At 36.3% G+C, this 23,614-nt stretch overlaps 1 protein-coding gene across 1 annotated transcript in view; it reads right to left on the bottom strand.

Annotated features, from left to right (window-relative positions):
* Positions 1–23,614, bottom strand: part of LOC123322567 (dynein axonemal heavy chain 6) — a 67,830-nt gene that overhangs the window by 17,055 nt on the left and 27,161 nt on the right. Inside the window, exons 31-46 of the mRNA XM_044910512.1 lie at positions 23,142–23,365; positions 19,717–19,928; positions 19,383–19,638; positions 19,136–19,328; positions 16,053–16,245; positions 15,665–15,951; positions 13,311–13,501; positions 13,055–13,227; positions 6,799–6,982; positions 6,570–6,735; positions 6,178–6,339; positions 3,694–3,870; positions 2,716–2,912; positions 2,420–2,665; positions 345–582; positions 125–285 (exon numbers count right to left, since the gene is read on the bottom strand). Coding sequence (XP_044766447.1) covers positions 125–285; positions 345–582; positions 2,420–2,665; positions 2,716–2,912; positions 3,694–3,870; positions 6,178–6,339; positions 6,570–6,735; positions 6,799–6,982; positions 13,055–13,227; positions 13,311–13,501; positions 15,665–15,951; positions 16,053–16,245; positions 19,136–19,328; positions 19,383–19,638; positions 19,717–19,928; positions 23,142–23,365 — 3,260 coding nt within the window. The remainder of the gene's footprint in view (positions 1–124; positions 286–344; positions 583–2,419; positions 2,666–2,715; positions 2,913–3,693; positions 3,871–6,177; positions 6,340–6,569; positions 6,736–6,798; positions 6,983–13,054; positions 13,228–13,310; positions 13,502–15,664; positions 15,952–16,052; positions 16,246–19,135; positions 19,329–19,382; positions 19,639–19,716; positions 19,929–23,141; positions 23,366–23,614) is intronic.

Genomic DNA, 23,614 nt, shown 5'->3' with positions numbered 1-23,614 from the left:
ATAGAGTTGAAAACGAGAAGGCCAGATATATTTCTTGCTACCCCCTAACGGGAGTGAGTACCATCGAGTGTTCCATCAGACTCCGATCGAAAATATAATGATTCTTTCGTTTCGCAAAGATTACCTGAATTGCTCACAAGAAGGAATGGCATATTCTTTGCACATCGAAACCCAGAGATCAGTCAGTTCGTTCCGATATTTACTTGTGAATGCTCCCAGGTATGCTACGCTACCAGCAGCAACCAACACATCTCCAATCACGTTCAAGAGCTGATTCTCTAGCGTCTGGAAGATACAGTGACGCTTACAAAAGACCCCTATCGAATGATGATGAAAACACCGACCTGGACAGTTTCCTCCCAACGCGTTTGTTCATCCCCCAGTGCCACGTTTAACCTGCCGGCTCTATTCAATCGAGCTGCTGTTAGAGCCATGTTATCTTCTAAGGCTTGCTTTTCGTTGACAGCTCCCGTGAACTGAGCTTCCAGTCGTGCTATCATCGCTTCTACCTCGGCCAGTTGCCTCTGCTTCTCTCTCAGAAGACCCATGGTTTGGTTCAATTCTTTTTCGGCGATCTCTAATCTAAAGTGAAGAAGTGTTCCATTTTATGTTGGGTTCTTTCGGTCAAAATAGTACTTTATGTACCAAGGACGAAAAACTGTCTATTATACAGGGTGTCTGTAAACAAATGCGAAGGACTTAGGGAGATGATTACTCGATGAAAATAAGCAGGGATAGTTCCTATAAACTTTTTTCTAAATTGACATTCCTTCCAAGATACAGCCTTTGAAGGCGATGACGAGTTGACAGTTTTTAATTTTTTTAAGGGTTTTATAAAACGCTGAGTCATAAAACTATATATAAAATGAAGCACTTAGTAGAAGTTACTCAGAAATTTTTTTTAGATCTCGTAACTTTATTATCAGGGGTTGAAAATAACAACCCTTCACGATTTTCCTTCAAAAGTTGTTTTCGTGGGATAGATTTTCCGAAAATAAAATTCTATAATGGTTTCCCATTCAATTCTGGAGAAAAAAAGGCTCCTGCTAAATTTCAATACAGTCGATACTTTTCTCGGAATAAATAAAAACTTACAAGTAGTTCTGATCACTGTTCATTCCATTTCATGTTATATTTGTTCCATAGAATGACTACCTTCCGCTAAAATACATGTTATTATTTTCAACCCCACAAAAAATTGTCATCTACTTAGGCCCGTTTGCACCAATACCCCTTAAAACGAGCACTTAACTAAGTGTCGTTTAAAGTTAATAGACGCTTAATTTTATTCCCAGTTGCACGACTGTGGCTTAACAGAATCTTCAGTAAGGGGCCCTTAAGTTTTTATATCTAGTGATATTTCAGTTTTTTATTTTGGTGAAACTTCATCCTAGTCCAATAAAGCCATTTCATTGGTTGGCCGGTTGCCGTTGATCGTTGTCATTTCATTAACCTAACTTTATTGTCCTGTCACTCAGTGTCAAGGATATTATTATAATATTATCAAATAGTAACAACTTCTTGTTGTTGAATTAGCATTAATATTGATAATGAAATGTATTGTCAAATAAAAGGTTCCTGAGTTTATATAAGTACAACACTTCCTTTGTAAGATCTTGTGTGAATTTGTTTTACTAATGTTGAAGAGGAACGTGAAGAAAATGCCCTTATTAGTACGAATACGGTGAATGATTGCCAAGCAAGTGGTGGTAATTTACGAAGGGCACTCAACTTCTCAACAGAAGAAAAGAGTTTGTTGCTAACTATAGTATGATTTGTGACACCAAATTGAAAATTAAAAAAGACTGATGGCATTACAATAAAGGCAAAAGAAAAGGCTTGGTATTCAGAAATGAATTCATTCAATTTTCAAAATCCATCAAAAATGGGAAGTTCTGCAGCCAGTTCAACAAATTATTTTAAGTTAGAATCCCGCCCTTAAATACCTAAGTGGTCATTAAAGGAGCGCTTAAATTTAAGGTTAGCTTTAACCATTTAAGTGTCACTTAACAGTTTGTGCAAAGTAATTTAAGTTAAGGGTTCATTTTAAGGGACACTTAACACTAAGTGCGTTTGGTGCAAACGGGTCTTGGTGCTTCATAGCTTCATTCTTGAGTATTAAAGTTTAATACTCAATGATATTATGTATAGTTTTATGACTCTGTGTTTTATAGAACCCGAAAAAAAAAACAGAAACTGTCAACTCGTCATCGCCTTCAAAGGCTGTATCTTGGAAGTGAGGTCGATTTCGAAAAAATTTTATAGGAACTACCCCTGCCTATTTTCATCGAGCAATCATCTCCCTAAGTCCTTGGCATTTGTTCGCAGACACCCTATATTCGAGCCTGCAAATTGACAGCCAAGTTTAACATCCATCACGTTTGATGAACGAAACTTGAAACGAATATTCAGTTTTTACCTTTTGCGTTTTGGTTCAACGATTTTATATACTCTTGCATACATGTCTATAGCCCTTGCCCACATGCACATACTTTTAGCGACCCTGGACACGTTCGCAACTTTTTCCGGTATGAAATCGGGGTTCTCCACGTAATGCTTCAATTTCTGCAGAATTTTTTCGGGTATATGGTTCTTGTCGTAATCCTGCAGTCGTTTCAGAAAGTTCGTGTCTCCTAAAACCACCTTCGCGGAAGCCCAATCTGTTCTGGAAAAAATATCAGAAAAATTCGAGCTTTCGATGTAGGTTAGACTCACTTGGCTCCTAAGAGGAGGCATATTGCTTCCATAACGAACTGTACTAGTTTCGGCGGCTTCTGAAACACTTTGAGCTCATTGATGTCGTTCTTATTTAGAGCCTCCAGAGCTTTGGTGGCTGCTTCCAGGGCCGGTAGTGCTGTATCTAAATCTCTCTGGGCGTCATCTGCTATTGCCTGGGTTTCATCCGCTTTTCCCTAGGAATTTCATCAAACCTTCAAACGGAGTATTTCTACGTCTCCAAGTTTATTATTTTCAATCTCAATTAAACACCCTATCGTTTAAATGCTCTCTTATTGGTCTTTCTGTCGTTAACTGGTTGTGTTTCCCCGTTTGGAATCCTGAATTTTTGATGATAGTCCAAAGACTACTCCTTCTGACGAAAATGATGTATTTATTATGAAATATCTTTGAAACATTACATTTTGAAATGACCATTTCAACCGTTTCCCAAAAAAAATTATTTTAAGTACTTCAAAATGAAAATGGGTATTTAAAATTTAAAGCGTTTCGTTTCTATTTCACAAGTTGGCAACATCGACTGAAATATGCATTAATAATAAAGGACAACAAATACACAATCTTGATGGGATAGACAAAGATGGCTGTCTATGAAGTCTGCGACGAACGAGGAAGGTCGTAAAATTTTATGGGATTTTTATGGCCGGTTGCTGTTGAGGCTCGCCTTATGATGGCTGTACATCAACAGCTGTTATTTTATAAACAAGTCATTGTTCTCTTTATTTTCTAGTAGGCGCTGTTGCAAAATCGTAAACTAGAAACGATTTAAATTTTAAGACCTCATATTTGAAGAATGATTTCGAATATTTTCCGCGGTGCATTTGAAAAATTCATGAATGAAACTCATAATTACTCAGTTTAAACTTTCATATGCAGTAATAATCCAAATTGAGAAGAATACCCCATTGCTCAAAGATGAACTGACTTGTCGAGATTTTCATGTGGTTTTTTTCTTACCTTAGCGATTTCCTCATCGCCTTTAACGACCTCAGCTACCTTGTCGGCCTGTTTTTGCTCCTTCTCCAGATGTATCATAAGTTCTCCTACTTCTTTGGATTTCTTTGCCAAAATCGGTTCCAGTTCGGTCAGAGTTTCCTTCATCGAGTCTATGACAGCGTTCGTTTCGTAGAGTTTCTATTTTATTTATGAAACAAACAGAAGACTTATATAGTTTTCGCAGACCACGAATGATCGTTGACCATTCTAAATACGGGGTGTTTTCAAAGATGACACTTTTTTTAACAGAATTTTCATCACAATCAATCATTTTCCCAAAAAACAACTATACAGGGTGAGTCTTGGACTCGTACAAATATTTTAACAGTAGATTCTTGAGGTCAAAAGAAACACTTTTTCCTTTACCATTTTTACCGAATCGACTCGGTTTAAAATATATAGGCTGTTTAAAAACTATGAGAAATGTTATTTTTAATTAGGTATGTCACGGTTTTATCGAATAAAATGAATTTCGGAATAAAGTTCTTCATTTATTTGATTGACCTTTTTCAAAAACAAGATATCGCCCACGTCTTCGAGTTTTCTACTATGACTATTACGTACCATAAAAATACCAAAACTAAGTTGGACGCTATATTTAATGAATATTTGAACGTTTTGTAAAATAAAAGTATTCTTCATAATTTCCTGTATAATGCACCGTTTTCGATTAAATTGATGTTCAAAAATAAAAATATCTATGAAATTCGGAATATTAGGTACTTTGACTGAATTAAGATGTTTTTAGACATCTTAGACTGAATGCAATTTTTTTCAAAAGATCCACAGATGTGTAGTGTCACAGATTTAGCTAGTTATTCTGAAGGTGATTCTGTTTTTCTACGTGTGGAACAGCTCACTATGAAATCCTGAAATATCCAAATCTTTTTATCAGGACCGAATCGGAAAAAATGGTATAAGAAAGAGAAGAAGAATCTACAGCTAAAATATAGTCAAAGAATCACCCTGTGAAAATATTCATCATTGGCGGAATTTTCTTTCCTTCAAGTTCGATGCGACTCCATTAAATTCCAAATACGGTACTGTGGAAGGCGACGTGGCAAAATAAAACCAGATGACTGAACCTTCAATGTTCACGCTGATTTAAAATATTCGAGATATCTGAATAATTGTTTGGGTTCATTTGAAACAGCCTGTGACATTGTACGCGGACAAAGTTCTATTATTGTTACAGTATTTTTACCCCAGTTCAATCTCATTTCTATCAGTTTTCTGGTTTCTAAGAAAAAAAATTAAAATTGTTTTTGAGGGGCCATCTTTGGGGAGCTGTATTTAAGCAGGAACTGCTCAAAAAATTATATGAAAGACTCACACTTAATCTTAAAAAGGAATCATCCTTTGAATTCTTTGGAAACTGTTCATTTTCACCATGTATTTTTCAGGAAGTTCTCCAATTACTTTGTGAACATATTAAAAATGAATGAATATTACAGGTTTATTTTAATTGGAGCTATTTTGCCAATGCAATCGGTGACTGACAGCTATTTTTACAAGAAAGAAGAAGGGAAGCAGTGTGTTACAGGGTGATTTTTACCTTATTCACCGTTATTTGCATGATTTCTAACTCGAATCTTTTTCTATTCACGAAATTAAAGATTCCTTATAGCCCGATTATGTAAAAGAATTGCTGCAATTGGAAGGTATTTTCACAGGATGAGGACAGGCTCAATGAAACAACTTTATAATACCGATCGACGTTACGTTAGATATTCTAACTTTATCAAGGCTGTAAATGAGGTACAACATTTGTTGAAGCATAATATCTTTCAATTACTGATGTTTCATTGAGCCTTTCCTTAATCTTTTTAGGTTTTTCACTCCAAATCTCTGAAACAAAATCAATTAAAAAATGAAATAAACGATTTGCTCCTGCTTAAATTCTTGCACTAATTTGTCAGGAGCAAATCAACTAGAAAAAATTGTTGCCTGACAATGAACTGAAAATAAAGAACTGAAATTATAATTTTATATTGTAACGTTTCGGAGTCTATATCAGACTCCTTCATCAGACGAAACTCAATTTCCGAAAATCTTCTGAATTGTATCTTTTGTTTGACATAGACTCCGGAACGTTACAATATAAAATTATAATTTCAGTTCTTTATTTTCAGTTCATTGTCAGGCAACAATTTTTTTTAGTTGATTTGCTCCTGACAAATTAGTGCAAGAATTTACGCAGGAGCAAATCGTTTATTTAATTTTTTAATTGATTTTGTTTCAGAAATTGGAAGTGAAAACCCTAAAAAGATTAAGGAAATGCAGAATCCTCCCAGAATAAATTTCAATCGATATTTCATTGAGCCTGTCCTCATCCTGTAAGAATACCTTCCAATATTTAAAATAAAGGACGTGAAAGAGTTCATACTATAGAATTGCAGCTGTTTATATTACAGAAAAAATGTGTAAATCACTGCAGGGCCTTACTTTCAAACCGTTCGCTATTCTGTCCCTCATTTTTGTAACCAGATCCCTCCTGAGGACCAACATAGAGAGATAAGATTTGAGCAGTTCCAGATAACTGCTAGGGGTTGTGTAGTATCTCCTCCTCATCTCTTCATAGAAGCGGACTGTCATGTTTTCAACACTCTGTAAATTTGATCATCATAGATTTCCTTCAGAATGTAGTAAAAAGTTTACCCTGCACAGGAATCTGAGTGAAAATTAATATCGGAAATAAGGGTTAAAACGCAAATAGGTAGAAAAAATGTATTGAACATGAAAAAAACTGAAATTTTTTTAATTCGAATAATAAATTGTTCCTTTGTTTTGTAATATCCACATCAATTATTGTTGAGCGGTTATTCGAATATTCTCACCTCATGTATGATAACGCATAAGTTCGAAAGCCTCGTCACCATACTTTCATCCCCCAAATTCTGGAGGGAATTTTGAGCGACCGACAGCAACGCCTCTCTCGGCCATTTTTCGAACCAATCTATGGTACAGTTGTTCACGAGCGAAGGGAACATACGACAGCGTCGTCTGAAATATACGGACGATTAAGAAAATAACAACGGTAATTCACAAAATAGTCGGACATCCCACCTGAACGCATCACCGACGGGACTCATGCAAATGACCAGATGCAGGAATGCCCTCACTCTTTTGGTGAAAAAGTCGAATATACCATCTCTGTTGGCTGGGTTTATGCCAACTTCCTTCGCGGGGTCCCGACAGGTTATTATAACTTTCTCGTATTCGTCTGATTCGAAGAGGTTTGGTACCTCGCCTATATAGAATATTCAGTTGGAATGGTCAACAAAAATTTCAAACATTTTCCATTTTGAGGAAGATAGTGAGGGGAATGATGAAAATGAAAACGAAAGGAAATTTTTTCCACGATTGTTTTTCAACAGCAGGCATTTTTCTCTTGAAAAACTAGAAAATTGAACCTTTTTTCAGTTCAATATCTAAAGGAGACGATCGAAAAAAATTGCAGCATGAAATAATCGCAAGATTATAAATTGTTTTATGTTTTACATGGCCATCTTATCTGGGATACGAAAAGTAAGAAACAAGGGCATCTCTTAGGAGGGTTGATACTATTTATATTTCTTATTTCTATTATCGATGTGATTGACAACAAAGAAAAAACTAACCAAGAAAATGTTCTTGACGCCTATGTTTAGAAATACGTCAATTCACAGGTATTTACTAGACAGGTTTGCAAATTGGCGAATGCGTCGGTTAAAAATTTTGTTGTTGGAATGTTTCCATCTATATAGATACAATGAATGGATGAAGAAATTAAAATTTCACCTCAGAACAGATCATGCCTTGCAAGATTTTCTACTTTAGAAGCAGTAATATACAGGCTGGGTCTTTGACTCGTACAAATATTTCAACAGTAGATTCCTGATGTCAAAAGATATATTTTTTCCTACACCATCTTTTCCGATTCGGCCCTGATAAAAAGCTATACATCGGGTTTCATAAAACTTTGATTGTCCGATCAACGCTTTGACAGTCACTCGATTTCTGAAACGAAATCACTGAAACCTTTTAATTTCTGAAAATATTGAAGAAGTAGCAATTGGGAATAATTGAATGGATGTATGAACATCATAATTTGATGCGAGAATGATAATCTGAACGATCATGACTGAATTATCGATTGAAAACAAATTGACGTTTATTCGTCAATCAAGCGTTCATTCAGCGATCAAGCTTTATGAAACCCGGAGATAGCCATTTAAAGTTCTCATAATGAGCTGTGACACCCCTGGAAAAACGAAAAAACCTCCAGAATAACTAGCTAAATTTGTGACACACACACAAACACTTCTTGCTCTGCAAGCCATACCTCCACAGCATTTATTACCTCCTAGTTGGAAGAAAATTTACAACTTTTTATACTTTTTTTCTGTTGAGGAAAGAGATGATAGTCAGATGGTGCCAAATCTACTGAATATGGGGGTGTTCTAGTAATTCAAACCCTAAATCACGAATTTTTTGCATGGCAACATGAGATTTGTGTGCAGGGACGTTGTCCTGCAAAAACAAAACACCTTTGTATAGCTTTCCGCATCTTTTCTCTTTAATTTTTTTCCCGTAGAGTGGTCAGTAATGTCGAATAGTAATATCCGGATATTGTTCTACCCTTATCCGAAAAATCAATCATAATTACTCCATGCCGATCCGAAAAAACTGAAGCAAGAACTTTTTCAGCAGATTTTTGGACACGAAACTTGCAGCAATTTTTCTAATGTCCAAATTGACGTGAACTATATGATGAACACGTTCGTATGAAATATTCAGTGCTTCAGATATCCGTTTTAGCCAAATTCCATGGTCTGATAAAATTATGTCATGAACTGCATCGACATTTTCGGGCACTGACACAGAAACTGGCCTTTCCGATCGGTCATCAGTCATCATCATCTTCAATGGAAAATTTAACTCTTTTGAAGCTTGCAGTCCAATTTTTCACGGTCGCATACGAAAGACATTGATCACCAAAGGTATTAAGCATATCTTCGTAAATCTGTTCACCCCGTAAACCTTTAAAATACAGGTAGTTGATGAAGGTTCGATACTCCAATTTTTCGATTTTCTTAATTTCGGTGGACATCTTCTTTCTTGTAATTTATTGCGTGACTCTGGTTTACTTTTTTTGACCCCAAACTTCACAATGACACTTCTAATGAAGTTTTTTTAATTTCTTCCCTGTTTTTTCAATTTTCTACTGAATAACCACTGGTATATCTATGGGAGATGATTCCCCAACATAAGGGTCCTGTAGCGTTCCTCGAACAACTGAAGAACAGAAGAATCATCACTTGGAAGACTGGACCTGGTCGAAAGGCCCTCCCAGTCAAAAGCAAGATTTGGTTATTATTAATTTGAGTACTGAAGGCATTTCTAACGACGAGGGTGATCCTCCACCAAGATCAGCAGAAGATTTTTGACGCAGAGATGATATTCCTCCCAATGCAATTGAAAAACAAGTTATGTACCTATGATTATTTATTTTTTTCTTCAGTCATCATCAGGTCTTGAAATAAGTTTGGATGAAGGCTTTATTATGCGCCTTTTTTCTCGTTTTCTGCTCTTTTCTTCAGTTTCTTTGTTTCAGATATTATTTCGAGATGGAAAGAGGATAAAGAAATTTTTATGTCAATGGAAAGGAAGCCCTTCAGTATTTAAAGCTTATTCTGTAAACAAATTTGTCATCACTACACTTCTCACGGGGAGACAAGGTTTTTTTACTGAGGTTTTTCCCTAAGCTCTTATATCATACTCTAAATTGTATGGTACCCCGTTACACTAACCTCTGCTAAAACTCATACATATGCTATATTGTTTGATAACTAAAAATGTATTGCTGACATTCAAAAGAATATATATATATGAGTTATTGTCCGTTTCTATGGTAACGCAATTTTTTTTTGTGCATGGAACTGGTCTAGGCTAACCTGGCTAACTAGATATCAATACATAATCGTATGGATTTTTTGAAAAGTTGCATTCGGACAAAGTACTCAATTTTTAGAATTTCATAGATATTTTTAATGTTTGAAAATAACGAATAACTCGAAAATTTTGAAAAACGTTCATTAGATAGTGTCCAACTTAGTTTCAAGACTTGGTTTCTTTGAATTTTTGGTGTTCCTATGGCACGTAATGGTCATAATAAGAAAGCTGGAAACGTGGGTGATATCTTGTATTCGCAAAAGAAAAGTCGTTCGATAAATTCTTTTGTGAGAATAATTTTTTTTTAAGGTTTTTCAACAGCCTCTATCTTTTAAACCGAGACGATTCGCGAGAAATGGTAAAGGAAAAAAGTATTTCTTTTAACCTCAAGAGTCTACTGTTTAAATAATTGTACGACTCAAAAACTCACTCTGTATAGAAGGTGAGAAAATCAAAAATGTACGTTGAGGATTCCGAAAGGTTCTATTCTAGGGCCCAGGTCGTGGAGCTTAATGTATGATGAGATGCTAAGGCCCGTTTGCACCAATCCCCCTTAAAATGAGTACTTAACTAAGCGTAGTTTAAAGTTGATTTAATTTTATTGCCAGTTGCACGACTGCGTCTTAACAGAATCTTAAGTAAGGGGCCCTTAAATTTTTATATCTAGTGATATTTCTGTTTTTTATTTTGGTGCAACTTCATCCTAGTCCAATAAAGCCTTTTCATTGGTTGGCCGGTTGAGGATGATCGTTGTCATTTCATTAACCTAACTTTATTGTCCTGTCAGTCAGTGTCAAGTAAACTATTATATTATTATCAAAGAGTAACAACTTTTTGTTGCTCAATTAGCATTATTATTGATAATGAAATGGATTGTCAAATAAAAGATACTTGACGTTATTAGAAAAACCACAGCAGTTCTGCAGCCAGTTTATGAGTTCCAAAAAATTATTTTAGGTTAGAATCCCGCCCTTAACACGTTGAGCGCCACAGCGGTCCGTAGGGACCGCTGATAGTCTTACTTGTAGGACCACGGCGGTCCGTAGGGACCGCTGTTTTGGAATTTACGACTACTCTTCAGTAGTATTTTTTTTCGAATTTTTATTCGAAAAAAATTAAACAGGTGTTGTTATGGTTATAATAATACGAAGGCGTAGAAGGGCCACATAATATTTTAAAAATATTTTTCCTTAAATTCCGACTTTGAAGTCGGAATTTAGTTAAATTCCGAGTTCAAAGTCGGAATTTAACAAAATTCCGAGTTCAAAGTCGGAATTTAACAATATTCCGAGTTCAAAGTCGGAATTTAGTAAAATTCCGACTTTGAAGTCGGAATTTTATTTACTTCGAAACTGATACAGGCTAGATGCACAGGGTGTTGTTCTACGACGACATAGATTATTTCTTCATATGTATGTACTGAGGGGGGGCCTGGGAGCTCGATGTTATTTTATGGTTACTATTTCAGTACTGGGGTGGGGGGAGGTTGTGCCCAACCTTACCTATACCTGTCTACGACCATAATTTCATAATTATTCAAAAACATGGACCTAATGACAATTTTCTCCAATAAAATACATCGAGTTCAATATTTATTAAAGAACAACGCGTGTTTATTTTGTGAGATCTGAACCTCTCGTGAATATCTCAGCATATTTGGAAATGAACCAATTCGTCATAGAGCAGCCTATATGAGTTTTTCTCACCGTTGTAATGACCTCTTCATGTAAGAAACATCAAAGCACACCGGGTGTACCTGGGGGTGTACTGATTTCTTGTCCATTGAGCCTCACGAGTACATATGAGAAGAAAATTTATTCATAAAATATCCGGAATATACCTAAAAACCAGTTATGTCTAAAAAAATATTCATGTCATGTCTGTCAAAGTTTGTCAAAGTTTGTCATATCATTGTTATGACCTCTCATAGAAGAAAACTCAAATAATAATGTACACCCTGTGTACATAATTATTCATTCATCATAAATATGGGAACACCTTGTTATATGAATTTGACTATTTGTAGAAACGCAAACTGTAATTCAGGAACAAATCTACGTCGTCGTAGAACACCCTGTAGAAGTTCGGAAGTGAATAAAATTCCGAGTTTGAAGTCGGAATTTAGTAAATTCCGACTTTGAACTCGGAATTTAACAAAATTCCGACTTTGAACTCGGAATTTAGTTAAATTCCGACTTTGAACTCGGAATTTAACAAAATTCCGACTTTGAACTCGGAATTTAACTAAATTCCGACTTCAAAGTCGGAATTTAAGGAAAAATATTTTTAAAATATTATGTGGCCCTTCTACGCCTTCGTATAATAAGGAGATTGGACTCGACAAATTTCACCTGTACCGCATTTGCTGTGCGTTTCTATTTTTCTGGGGACCAGAGCGGTCCCGTGGGCCCGCAATATGGGCAATATTCTTGATATCAGGCGATATTGCACTTTTAGCGAGAATCTGAGCAAAGGGATTATCTATATGATATAAGAGCAAATCAAAATATCGACACAGAAAATTTGGCCCCACAAGAAAATATATCGATATTTGGATGGCGCTCAACGTGTTAAATACCTAAGTGGTCATTACAGGAGCGCTTAAATTTAATGCTAGCTTTAGCCATTTAAATGTCACTTAACAGTTGGTGCAACGTAATTTAAGTTAAGGGTTCATTTTAAGGGACACTTAACACTAATGTCCGGTTTCATAATCAAATTTAAAGTCACTTTAAGCTTAAAGCTTCCTTTACTGTCATTTTTAGTAGGGTTAAAGGAAGCTTTAAAGTTAAAGCGGCTTTAGGATTGATTATGAAACCGGTCGTAAGTACGTTTGGTGCAAACGGGTCTAACTGCCATTTCACAATGATGTTAATGGTAATGGTAATGTTGAAAGTGAGCTACGATGTTAACGCTTAAATAATAATAAATTCAAGAAATATCTATCATTATCATTAACATTACGCTTGACATTAACATTGATGTGAACAGTATCGTAGTAGCTCTATCATTTAATATTATTTAAACGTTTACATTGTAGCTCACCGTTAACATTACCATAACCATTAACATCATTGTGAATTGGCAATAAGACTACATTAGATTAAGTGGTGGGTGACCATTGTATACGGCAATGGCATGAGCCTCCTTATAGGGGAAGAAATTCTCGGAAAACTGATAATAAATTAAAAATATAAGGAAAAAGGAGACCGTACTTCACGACAAGATCTAGTATCATTAATAAGGAAATGTGTCGATTTGGTGGGTAGGTATATCAAGTTTTGGTTCTTTCAGTTCAACATATTGAACATTTTCAAGGAAATATCTCTCGAACTGATATCAGTTTCTACCATTCGAAGAAAAAATCAAGACGTTTCTGATGTCTTACCCGAATTCAATATATTATTGATATCTTCAAGCATTTCCTCCTGTATGATTTGAGTGTCGGTGAAAAGGAACACAGTATCCTCCTTTAGAGCGCCAGCAGCAAACAGCATCCTCCGCAAATCTTCGAAAAACGAGCTATGATCGTAGTTTCTCGTGAGCTCTATTTGACTACATCTGTAAGGACGTGATTTAAATAATTTTTTCTCGCTTTGGGGTCAGATTGTGGATTCTGTTGTTGAAATGGTAGAATATCTCACTTGTATCCGTTAACGTGAGAGCCTAGTTTGGTCAAACTTTGTTTCCCCATTCCACCAACACCGACCAAAAGAGCGTTGCCCCTCTCAGCTCGAAGTATCCTTGCTATTCTCACGACATGCTCCAGGGCATCCATGAAGAATATCAGTTTCATCTCTTTGGCTGTTAATAAGCTATAATCGTCCATGTAATCCTGAAATAAAATATGATCTTCCAATTCGTGTTTAGTGCGCTTCAAAATTATGGAACAAATTCATTTTTGCAGAACAAAAATATTTGGTAACAAAATCCTGAAACAGGTCAATTTTTGTTTCACTTATACCAAGTTTTATGCATTTTTGAAGGATTTTTTTGCACCCTGTGCCATCCCCGTCAACCCTCCAAATTTTTGAATAGGGAAAGTGGGTCATGTCTTTGTGTCTTCTTTACAGGCGTGCAGACATTTTCAAAAAAAAAATTTGTTTTTTGGAAAAATTATAATAGTTGGTTCAGAGAGGTTTTCAGTATGCGCACTTTGTCACGGCTCATTTACTTTGAGACGGTGGTACCTGATGAAATTTTTCATCGACTGAAAGTCGACCATTACAGTTTTGTTCATGCACAACTTCCAAACCCTACGAACCCTTTAATAGAAAAAAAAATGGAGTGACATTGGAAATTTATTTCGGCATTGAAGTACCATTCGGAGAATTATTCTGCATTACAAGATAAGTTAAATTAAATGTTCAAAAGGACCACCATCGTGAGGGAGTTGAAAGTTTTGCATGAACAAAACTGTAATGGTCGACTTTCATTCGGTGACAAATTTCATCACAGTGCACATACTGAAAACCTTTTTGAACTAACTAACGGCTGGTTTCACAATCAAACCGAAAGTCCCTTTAATTTTAAAGCTTCCTTTAGCCCTGCTAAAGTCCAGTTTAATAATCGAATTTAACGTCACTTTAAGCTTAAAGCTTCCTTTACTATCATTTTTACGTCCAGTTTCATAATAAAATTTACGTCCAATTTCATAATCGAGTTAAATGTCACTTTAAGCTTAAGGCTTCCTTTACTGTCATTTTAAGTAGGGTTAAAGGAAGCTTTAAAATTAAAGCGACACACGGCCGGTTTCATAATCAAACCTAAAGTCGCTTTAATTTTAAAGCTTCCTTTAACCCTACTAAAAATGACAGTAAAGGAAGCTTTAAGCTTAAAGTGACGTTAAATTCGATTATGAAACTGGACGTTAAGGTTTACGGCCGGTTTCATAATCAAACCTAAAGTCGCTTTAATTTTAAAGCTTCCTTTAACCCTACTTAAAATGACACTAAAGGAAACTTTAAGCTCAAAGTGACTTTAAATTTCATTATGAAACTGGACGTTAATTATGAAACCGGCCGTTAAAGTCACTTTAAGCTTAAAGCTTGCTTTACTGTCATTTTTAGTAGGGTTAAAGGAAGCTTTAAAATTGAAGCGACTTTAGGTTTAATTATGAAACCGGCCGTTAAAGTCACTTTAAGCTTAAAGCTTCCTTTACGGCCGGTTTCATAATCAAACCTAAAGTCCCTTTAATTTTAAAGCCTCCTTTAACCCTACTAAAAATGACAGTAAAGGAAGCTTTAAGCTTAAAGTGACGTTTAATTTGATTATGAAACTGGACGTTAGTGTCAGTAGGGTTAAAGGAAGCTTTAAAATTAAAGCGACTTTAGGTTTAATTATGAAACCGGCCGTTAAAGTCACTTTAAGCTCAAAGCTTGCTTTACTGTCATTTTTAGTAGGCTTGAAGGAGGCTTTAAAATTAAAATGACTTTAGGTTTGATTATGAAACCGGCTGTAAGTAGGGTTAAAGGAAGCTTTAGAATTTAAGGGACTGTAAAAATGACATTAAAGGAAGCTTTAAGCTTAAAGTGACTTTAAAATTGATTATGAAACTGGACGTTATTTAAAGAAAAAAAAATTTTTTGAAAATTTCTTGAAAATTTCTTGAAAATTTCTGCACGTCTGTGAAGAAGATACAAAGACCTTGCCAAAAAAGTACCACATGACCCACTTTCCCTATTCAAAAAATTTAGAGGGTTGATGGGGATGGCACAGGATGCAACAAAAATCCTTTAAAAATGCATAAAAATTTGGTAAAAGTGAAACAAAAATTGACCTGTTTCGGGATTTTCTTGCTAAATATTTTTCTTCTGATCAAATGAATTTGTTCCATAATTTTGAAGCGCACTCTATACATTGGATGGTTATATAAATAATTTCGAAAGCCTTCATATTCTTAAAATATGATCCTATCCAGTTGATTCTTCCCGTTCTATTATTTTTTCACGAATGAAACAATTCTCCCTTTGAAGACGTGAACGTTTTCTACACTTACTTGCAGAATGTTCCTCATTTTGTCGATGTTCGTTATTTCCTCGTATATTCTGTCTTTTTTTTCTGCGCCAAATCTCATGAAATCACCGAAAAAGAGCGCCGGTGGTGTATCTATGATCGCCACTTCCGGTAACGTTAGCACTGGCGTTCCAAAGTTTCGTTGACAAACTTCCTTCATCAGGAAGTAGAAATAGGACTTGTCTTCCACGTTGATCAGTCGGTCGTGAAAAACTCTCAGACATTCGTGGTAGAAGAGCTTCAACATAGCCAACTCTTCTCGCACAGTTCCTGCAATAAAAAGCTTATTTCAGAAAAATCAAATCATTTATAATTATAAATTCCAGTTTTCTTTACATTATCTGAAAGCAACTAGAAACATCAAATTTTACCTGAGTCAGCTTGGCATACTCCTTGCATGCATTTCGACAAATCTCTCAAGTTGAAGACGTAGTGTGATTTCATAGGTGTTGGAAGGAGATCAGTTTCTATTCTCTGGTACACTTCAACAGCTGCACCAACCATGTTTTCTCCTAGATCTCTAACTTCGTTTGCAAATTCTCGTAGGAATCCTTTGAGGATCGCCTTAACACAGATGTGGGAAAGAATGGGTTTTAGTATATTTAGAAATGGGAAACACATTTGAATTTATTTTGGGATAATATTTCCATCATTTCAGAATAATCTACCTAGTCAATTTCATTTTGTCAGTTTCTGGCTTTGAGAAAAGATTGAAATTTGTCTTCCTGATGCCATCTTTTTTTTTTGGGAGCTGCATATAGGCAGGCAAGCAGGGGCTGCTCCAAAAGAAATTGTGAAAGACACTATTTTTTGACATAGAATCACTCCTCAAATTTTTTCACAACTATATTCATTTATAACCTGCATAATGCAGAAGCTACCAGATGAAACTAATTCTTTGACGATCATTCCAAATTCCAAAACAAAGTAGATCAAAAGTAAAGCGAAAAGTTTTGACTTAAAATCTTGCAAAATATGGATCTCCTCTAAAATGCTGACAGACTTATCATTTCTTAGGGCTAATTGCGGCTTTGTGTCCTCCTGTGACTGAAGAGGCCCAACCGTGACCTACAGATCCTTCCACACTCTGGACATGGATAGTCACCAACCAGATCTAGCTGCCGCTGTATTCTTCTCGAGTCTCCATTATAACTGTGGACCAAAGACCTCCACTGTGACCTGTCCAACGCTAGTTGTTTCCAGTTATGATTAGCATTAACTGATTTTAGGGATTGATGCAGTATATCCTTAAATCGCTTATACTGGCCTCCTGGTTTTCAAGCTGCCTCTGTGAATTTGCCATACAGAGCTATTTTGGGGAGTCTCGTGTCTTGCATCCTCAGAATGTGGCCGCTCCATCTGAGTCGGGCCCTCGTTACTTGAGTCTTAATTGTTGTACAACTCGCGCGTTGCAAGACTTTTCTGCATTCGAAACTTTGTGGAACCATCTGATGTGCATTATTTGTCTTAGATGATTTTGTTGCATTTGTTAAAGCTGTTTAATATGTCGCCTGTAGGGTGTTCAGCTTTCGCTTCCGTAAAGAAGCGTTTGGAGGAGCACTGCTTTGTAAACAGCTGTCTTGGTCTTCGGATTGAGGTCGTGATTTTGAAACACTTTGTCCTTCAGCTTCCCGAATGCCCGTGATGCCAAATTGATACGGTTGTGTATTTCCGTGTCTAGGTAAGGTTAGGTTAAGTTAGGTATTAACCCTAGTATTTATGAAGCTTCCCAAGTATTTGAACTGCTCGACCTGTTCTAGAGTTTCATCCTCCAGGCTGATATCTGTTTGAAGGCTTTCTAGCAGACTTACCAGGATTTTGGTTTTGTCGATATTAGTCATTATTGTTTGTGTGTCTACATATTGTTTCGTTCCCTTCTTGACATCTGATTATTTCACGCTGAATATTTTTCATTTCTGATTTAATTCGAGTTAGATTCCGTAGTATGCCTGTTATCATATCATCCTTCAATTATTTATTACTAAAGATGACAATAGAGACCAACTGACAATGTGAGTAGCTTCAATTAATTTCATTGAAGGGTCAAAAATATATACTCTTTTTATATTTATATATATATGTAACCATGTTGTTAATTTCTTCATAAACTTGTTAGGGTTTTCACTCCCAATCTCTGAAACAAAATCAATTAAAAATGAAATCAACGATTTGCTCCTGCGTAAATTCTTGCACAAATTTGTCAGGAGCAAATTAACTAGAAAAAATTGTTGCCTGACAATGAACTGAAAATAAATAACGTTGAAATTATAATTCTAAGTTGTAACGTTTCGGAGTCTATATCAGACTCCTTCATCAGACGAAAAATTTACGCAGGAGCAAATCGTTGATTTCATTTTTAATTGATTTTGTTTCAGAGATTGGGAGTGAAAACCCTAAAAAGTTTATGAAGAAATGCAGAATCCTCCCAGAATAAATTTCAATCGAAATGTTGTTAATTTGTTCGATCCTTTTTTTCCTTTGCCCTTCATTAATGTTTGTTTGCTTTAGTGGATTGTTCGTATACAAAACTTTTTATTTGTGTTTCCTTCCAGATTGTTCTGATATTTTTCTTGTTGATTTGTAATGCCACTTTTTTTTAATAACGTCTTAATGTTGTACCATCTATTGTAGAGCCCTGAAGACGATTTTTAATAAATCGAAACGTCGGCATTTTGTTAAATTGAGTCTCTTAAACCCATACCAACAAGGACCCTCTCAATAGTCTGTCAAATTAAAATGAGGTCTTTAAAAAGACATCAAAATTGCGTCTAAGGCTTAAAGCTTCGTATATATGTTTATAGGTGTCCAACATTATCTGTAGATCCTCTGAGCTGCTAGCGATAAGTGAATAGTCGTCTGCATATTGAAGTTCCGTGATAAACTTTGTACGGGTTTTCGCTCTGAGACGCTTCAGGTTAAATCCAACATCTCTTACAGGCATACTCATGTCAGCAATTATCGAGACAGCTATGGCGAAAATATTGAACAGTAAAGACGCTAACACGTAGCCTTGTTTTTTTCCAGATTTGGTTGAGAAATGGTCGGTTGTAGAGCCATTATGCTGTATTCTAGCGGTGTTGTTAGCATGGAGGCTTTTACACACTGCTAAGAATTTTTCGGGTACTCCAAGGCGTCCCATGATTTTCCATAGCGCTCTCCGATTCACCGAGTCGAAGGCCTTACTTAAATCGATGTAGGCTGTATAGATCTTTGATTGCTGCTCACGGGCCTTCTCTTGCAGCTGTCGCAGTGTAAAAATTAGGTCCACCGCACCTCGATTTGGTCGAAAGCCGCACTGTATAATTCAATCTTTGAACTTCAAAGGATATTTCAAAACTTAAAAGAAACTGAATGAATTTTTAAGCCGATTTGTTCGTTTTGTTAACGTTAAGGTCGAATCAGACGATTGTCTCTTCTATATAGAGAAACAACGGATTTTTGTGATCCAACTCACCTTAAAAATTGCCTTCAACGTGAATTCGTTAGGTGGCGGTATGAGCAACATTCCGAAATGCCTCACGAATCTCGGAGTGAGCGGATTCCTACCACCACCAGGTGGCGCACATCCAGCTGCAATAACGACATCTTCTATCTTTTTCCAGAAGAGTTTCTCTCTGTCGTAAAGGCCACCGTGGTCCAGAAACTGTCTATATCGGTCAAATATCGGTTATTTCGAGGACCTCTACCATTTCGCAACGTACCTTAGCAATTCGATCGGAGGCTGAGCCCCGTAAATTTCCAATTTGGGCATATTCACGTCGTCCACGAAGATGACGATCCTTTTACCGACAGGCGCGCCCAGCAAGGTCTTCTTCTTCCTCTCCAGCTTCAGTTCGATTATTTCCTGCGTCCTAGCGCTGCTGGTTTGGGCGGAAAAGTTCATGGTAACCGGTACGAACTTGCCGGTTTCGTACAATTTATTCAATACGGCTTTGGCTACCACCGATTTCCCGACTCCTGAAAATCAATGGAATAGGAATATCCGATGCATTGCTCCGTTTAGCTACTATAGTATTCATTTAATGATAATTTCACCTGTATCTCCCGTCAAAAGTACCGGTCGATTCACATATATCAGCCTTTCCATGACGAAACCGAAACGGATGGTATCGATGGTAGGTACCAGCATCTCGAAAAATGGCACTTCTTTGTTGTATTTGAAATCTGGAATTATCTTCGACCATGGATCTAACGCATGCCTTTGAATATTGATGTAGACCTCCCAAAGATCGAATGATCCTTGCAATCTGTAAGGACATCAACTATAGGCATCGTCGTCATTTAAATTTTAGAAGCTTATGCTAGATACAAATAAGAGGTATACTGCATTCACATTTATTTTGGCAGTCGGTTGGCCATGAAATAATTTTCTCAAGTTTTTGTAACTAGAACGAACTAGGGTTGGCACTAATGAAATGTCGTGAATGTCATAACGCCGTTGCCACAACTAATGTCAATTTTTGTTACGAAAATGCCGAAAGTGATTGAAAAAAGAGACAGGGTTTCAGGAAGTGCTATTTAGAATTCAGTTCCGCCCATTCAAATAGTTATACCCTGATATTCTAAAATCCACAATACGTCAGACGGTAGCGAACATATTCAATGTAAGAGAATTTATATAATGTTTCATCTGAATCTAAACGACTTATTTTTCAGCTGAATATTTCCTCAATCAGAAAGATTGTGAATGAAGAGGATGACAAAGAATTTCCTTCTATTGGGAGACCCAAAAAACTGGTGGCATGTGAGAATTTTATGTTTGAGTGAATTAATGCGAAAAGTTTACTACAGGATTTTCGATGAATGTCATAGTAGAATAAGTTCCCGAAAATTGATTTTTCTATTTTTCATTTGACTTGTCCTATACATTGTAACTGTCTTAAGGTACCAATAAATACCTAATTATTATTATTATCTCAATGCATTAAGATGAACAGCCACAAATACGCGCCAGTTGTCCTGCTAATTGCTTATTCATGTGAAATTTTTGTTCAAAGGTGAAGTTCATCTTGATTGAAACTTCCTTTAATTCCTTTTACTTATATTGATGCAAGATGATTTTTGTTGAAGAATTCAACATTCTTGTAATTATCTGTTAATTCCTTCTGGAGATACCCATTCCCAACCACTGCAACATATGCATTTTATCTTCGGCTTAATATTTTTGAAATCTACAACTGATGTAACGTATTCAACCTTTAGCCAAAGAAGATAACGAACATTGACTCTCCTCAAGCTAGTGCATATTATAATATTATACTGATCTCTTGTATTTTCCATACAAATAACTGGATTTGGTATGCCTTCAATCAGTTTGTATAAACTTCAATTATGTTCGTCAAATGTTTTCCGAAGAGATTCGACATTGTGATAAAATACGTAATAAGAGAAACTTTTACTTAGAACGGGCAACATAGCGTTGATTTAAAACCCAAAAATGTTTTGACAAGCGTCATAACCCCACATTTTCGTACTATACAGAGTGAAATGTGTCAAATTTCCATGGCCAACCGTCTGCTAAAATAAAAGTGAATGGAGTATAGGTACATAAAAATTTATCTCAAAATGAAGACTAAGCCATATTTTGGCGATTAAGCGTCTTAATCGATGTCTTAAAGCGTCTTTAAGCGTGACGTCATTAATTTTGTTGTCGCAAAAATAGAATATCGCTGATGGTTGAGTCATCTGTCGTTATCATTAGACAGCGAATCGAATTGTGAATTTTTCAATTTCTGTTCTTTGGCTATTATTTGAAAAATATTTATTTATTCTAAATGATAATGCAGAAACTGCATTATTGGCAATAAAAGCACTCTTCCCTAGTAGGAATTCAAATCAAATTCGATATAAACAACATATTCTCCCTTCTTTATATAACCTCTTTTCGCATAAGACGACACAGGCCAGAGACAAGATGACTCTATGACACAGGCGCTCTCCACAGACCGCCAGGTTCCGCTTAAAGCGTCTTAAAGACTGACGTCATGACTTATTCGCTCGAATAGGAACGCTTAAAGACGCTTCACGCGTCTTAATCGCGAAAATATGGCTCATATCATTTGCTCTAAAAATCTCTAAATTCGCGAAAATATGGGGTCACTTAAAAATTTATCAAGACCGAATGGTTGCGCTGAGATAGATGAAATTCAGAGATTTATCACAAGAAGAGTTGCTCTTTCAGGATTTGTATTGTAATGAACCCCAGTTTTCTGAGAAAAATTGGAGTTCATTTCAGTGCATTCTTTTCATTTCACATTTCCGCCTTTGAAAATATTTAATTCTCAAATATTCAGTACATTCATTCCGATAGGCAGAGTAAGTGTAAAAAACCGTTTATCCGTGTTTAACGTTGTTTTTCTTGCATGCCGTTGAAGATTTTGACGTTTTTCTGATGTTGATATGCGATAAACCGGAGCTGACGACGTTTTTCACTCTTGTCGCATTCTGGAATTTTCAGATTTTTAACGTGTGGGGGGATTTGCCTATAAAAGCAGATTTTTCCCCCGCGACGGCCTCTTTTACACTTTTGACTCTTTTACTCTTTAGTCTCTTTCACGCTCGGTACTCTCTTTTCTCTGCGATTCGATTTTAATTGTGTGCACGACAAGCCGTTCAGCGAATTCAGAATAAATTTTGTATTACGAAGTTAGTGCTCTTAGGAATTAATTTTTAGTTTTCGTTTGTTTTCCGCGAGTGCCTGAAATAAAGGAGGTAGGTCCCCGTCTTTACCGTTCAGTTTCTTCACTAGACCTACACCGGTTACTTCTTTATCACTGCTGTACTGTATCGCTTTCTGTTATATTTTATTGTACTTTACCCTGTTTCGCGAGTCTGACTTTTCCCTTCGCTAACAGTCATGGTGCGTAAGCCCTTGGGGTAGTGAAGAGAAAGTCCCGTCAACCCCCTGTTCACGTTCCGCGTCATAAGTGTTGAAATCGAAATCTCTTCTTTTCTATCAGTCATGGTGCGTAAGCCCTTGGGGTAGCGTATAAAAGTCTCGAATAGATACGCCCTGGTTGCGTTTCTTTTCATTTCTGGAGAAATACAATTAATTACATCCCGATACCATATAGCAAGTCATTTCACTTCGCGAGGTCATCCTTAGCATTCATTTCGTCAGTTCTGGTTGGCGCATTTTATTGAACAACCTTTGATTTTTCACTGTACCCGGTATAAACTTTATAAAGTGCTCGTGACCGGATAGAATTTCCCGAATGTATGTTTTCTGATAGATTCGCTCATATTTCATACCTACACATATCTCCGTTGTACATATAATCAGTTTCCGAAGGTGTGAATAAACTGGTACATAATTTGATTTTGACTACTTCGTTATCGCTACCACCCTAGATAACAGCGAACTCTGTCACCGACTAGCAGCTACTCTGGTAGGTTTGCTATTCTTCCTAGTGAAAAGAATAGCTGGCGCTCTGGATTAGTTTTCTCCGATAAAGACTTACTTGGCATCAGGATTCTCATCAAATTGGCTCATTATGAAACTTTCCAACTTATCCCTACCGCTGTCGTGCAGGTTACCCCCTATGCCCCATATATACGAAAATATGAAAGTTTGGCACACGAACTGTCTCACTTTCCTTTTCTCCCCTATTTTCTCCATCGCTCCAGGCATCTTGAAGAAACTTTCGATGAGGGCACATATCATAGTAATTTTGCTTATGTCCACCTATCGAAAAGGATTATTAATTGATAAAGTCGTTTTTGAAACTCAAGGGAAACTAACATTAGAGTAGTGGGAGACCATCAGTAATAAAATTAATTTCACACAGATAAAAGTACAGATTAGAAATAGATCAATAAAAAATTTTATATAGTTTTCGTATATAATCTAGGCTCTAATGTCTGGTGCTTGAGTTATGAGTGCAAGCTTGAAAATAATTCGATGATTGTTCAACCGTACACCATGTTTTTAAGC

This window comes from Coccinella septempunctata, chromosome 1 (genome assembly GCF_907165205.1).
Source record: "Coccinella septempunctata chromosome 1, icCocSept1.1, whole genome shotgun sequence".
Taxonomy (NCBI): domain Eukaryota; kingdom Metazoa; phylum Arthropoda; class Insecta; order Coleoptera; family Coccinellidae; genus Coccinella; species Coccinella septempunctata.
Note: the sequence above shows the minus strand (reverse complement) of the source record. Positions and strands in the feature narration are given on the sequence as shown.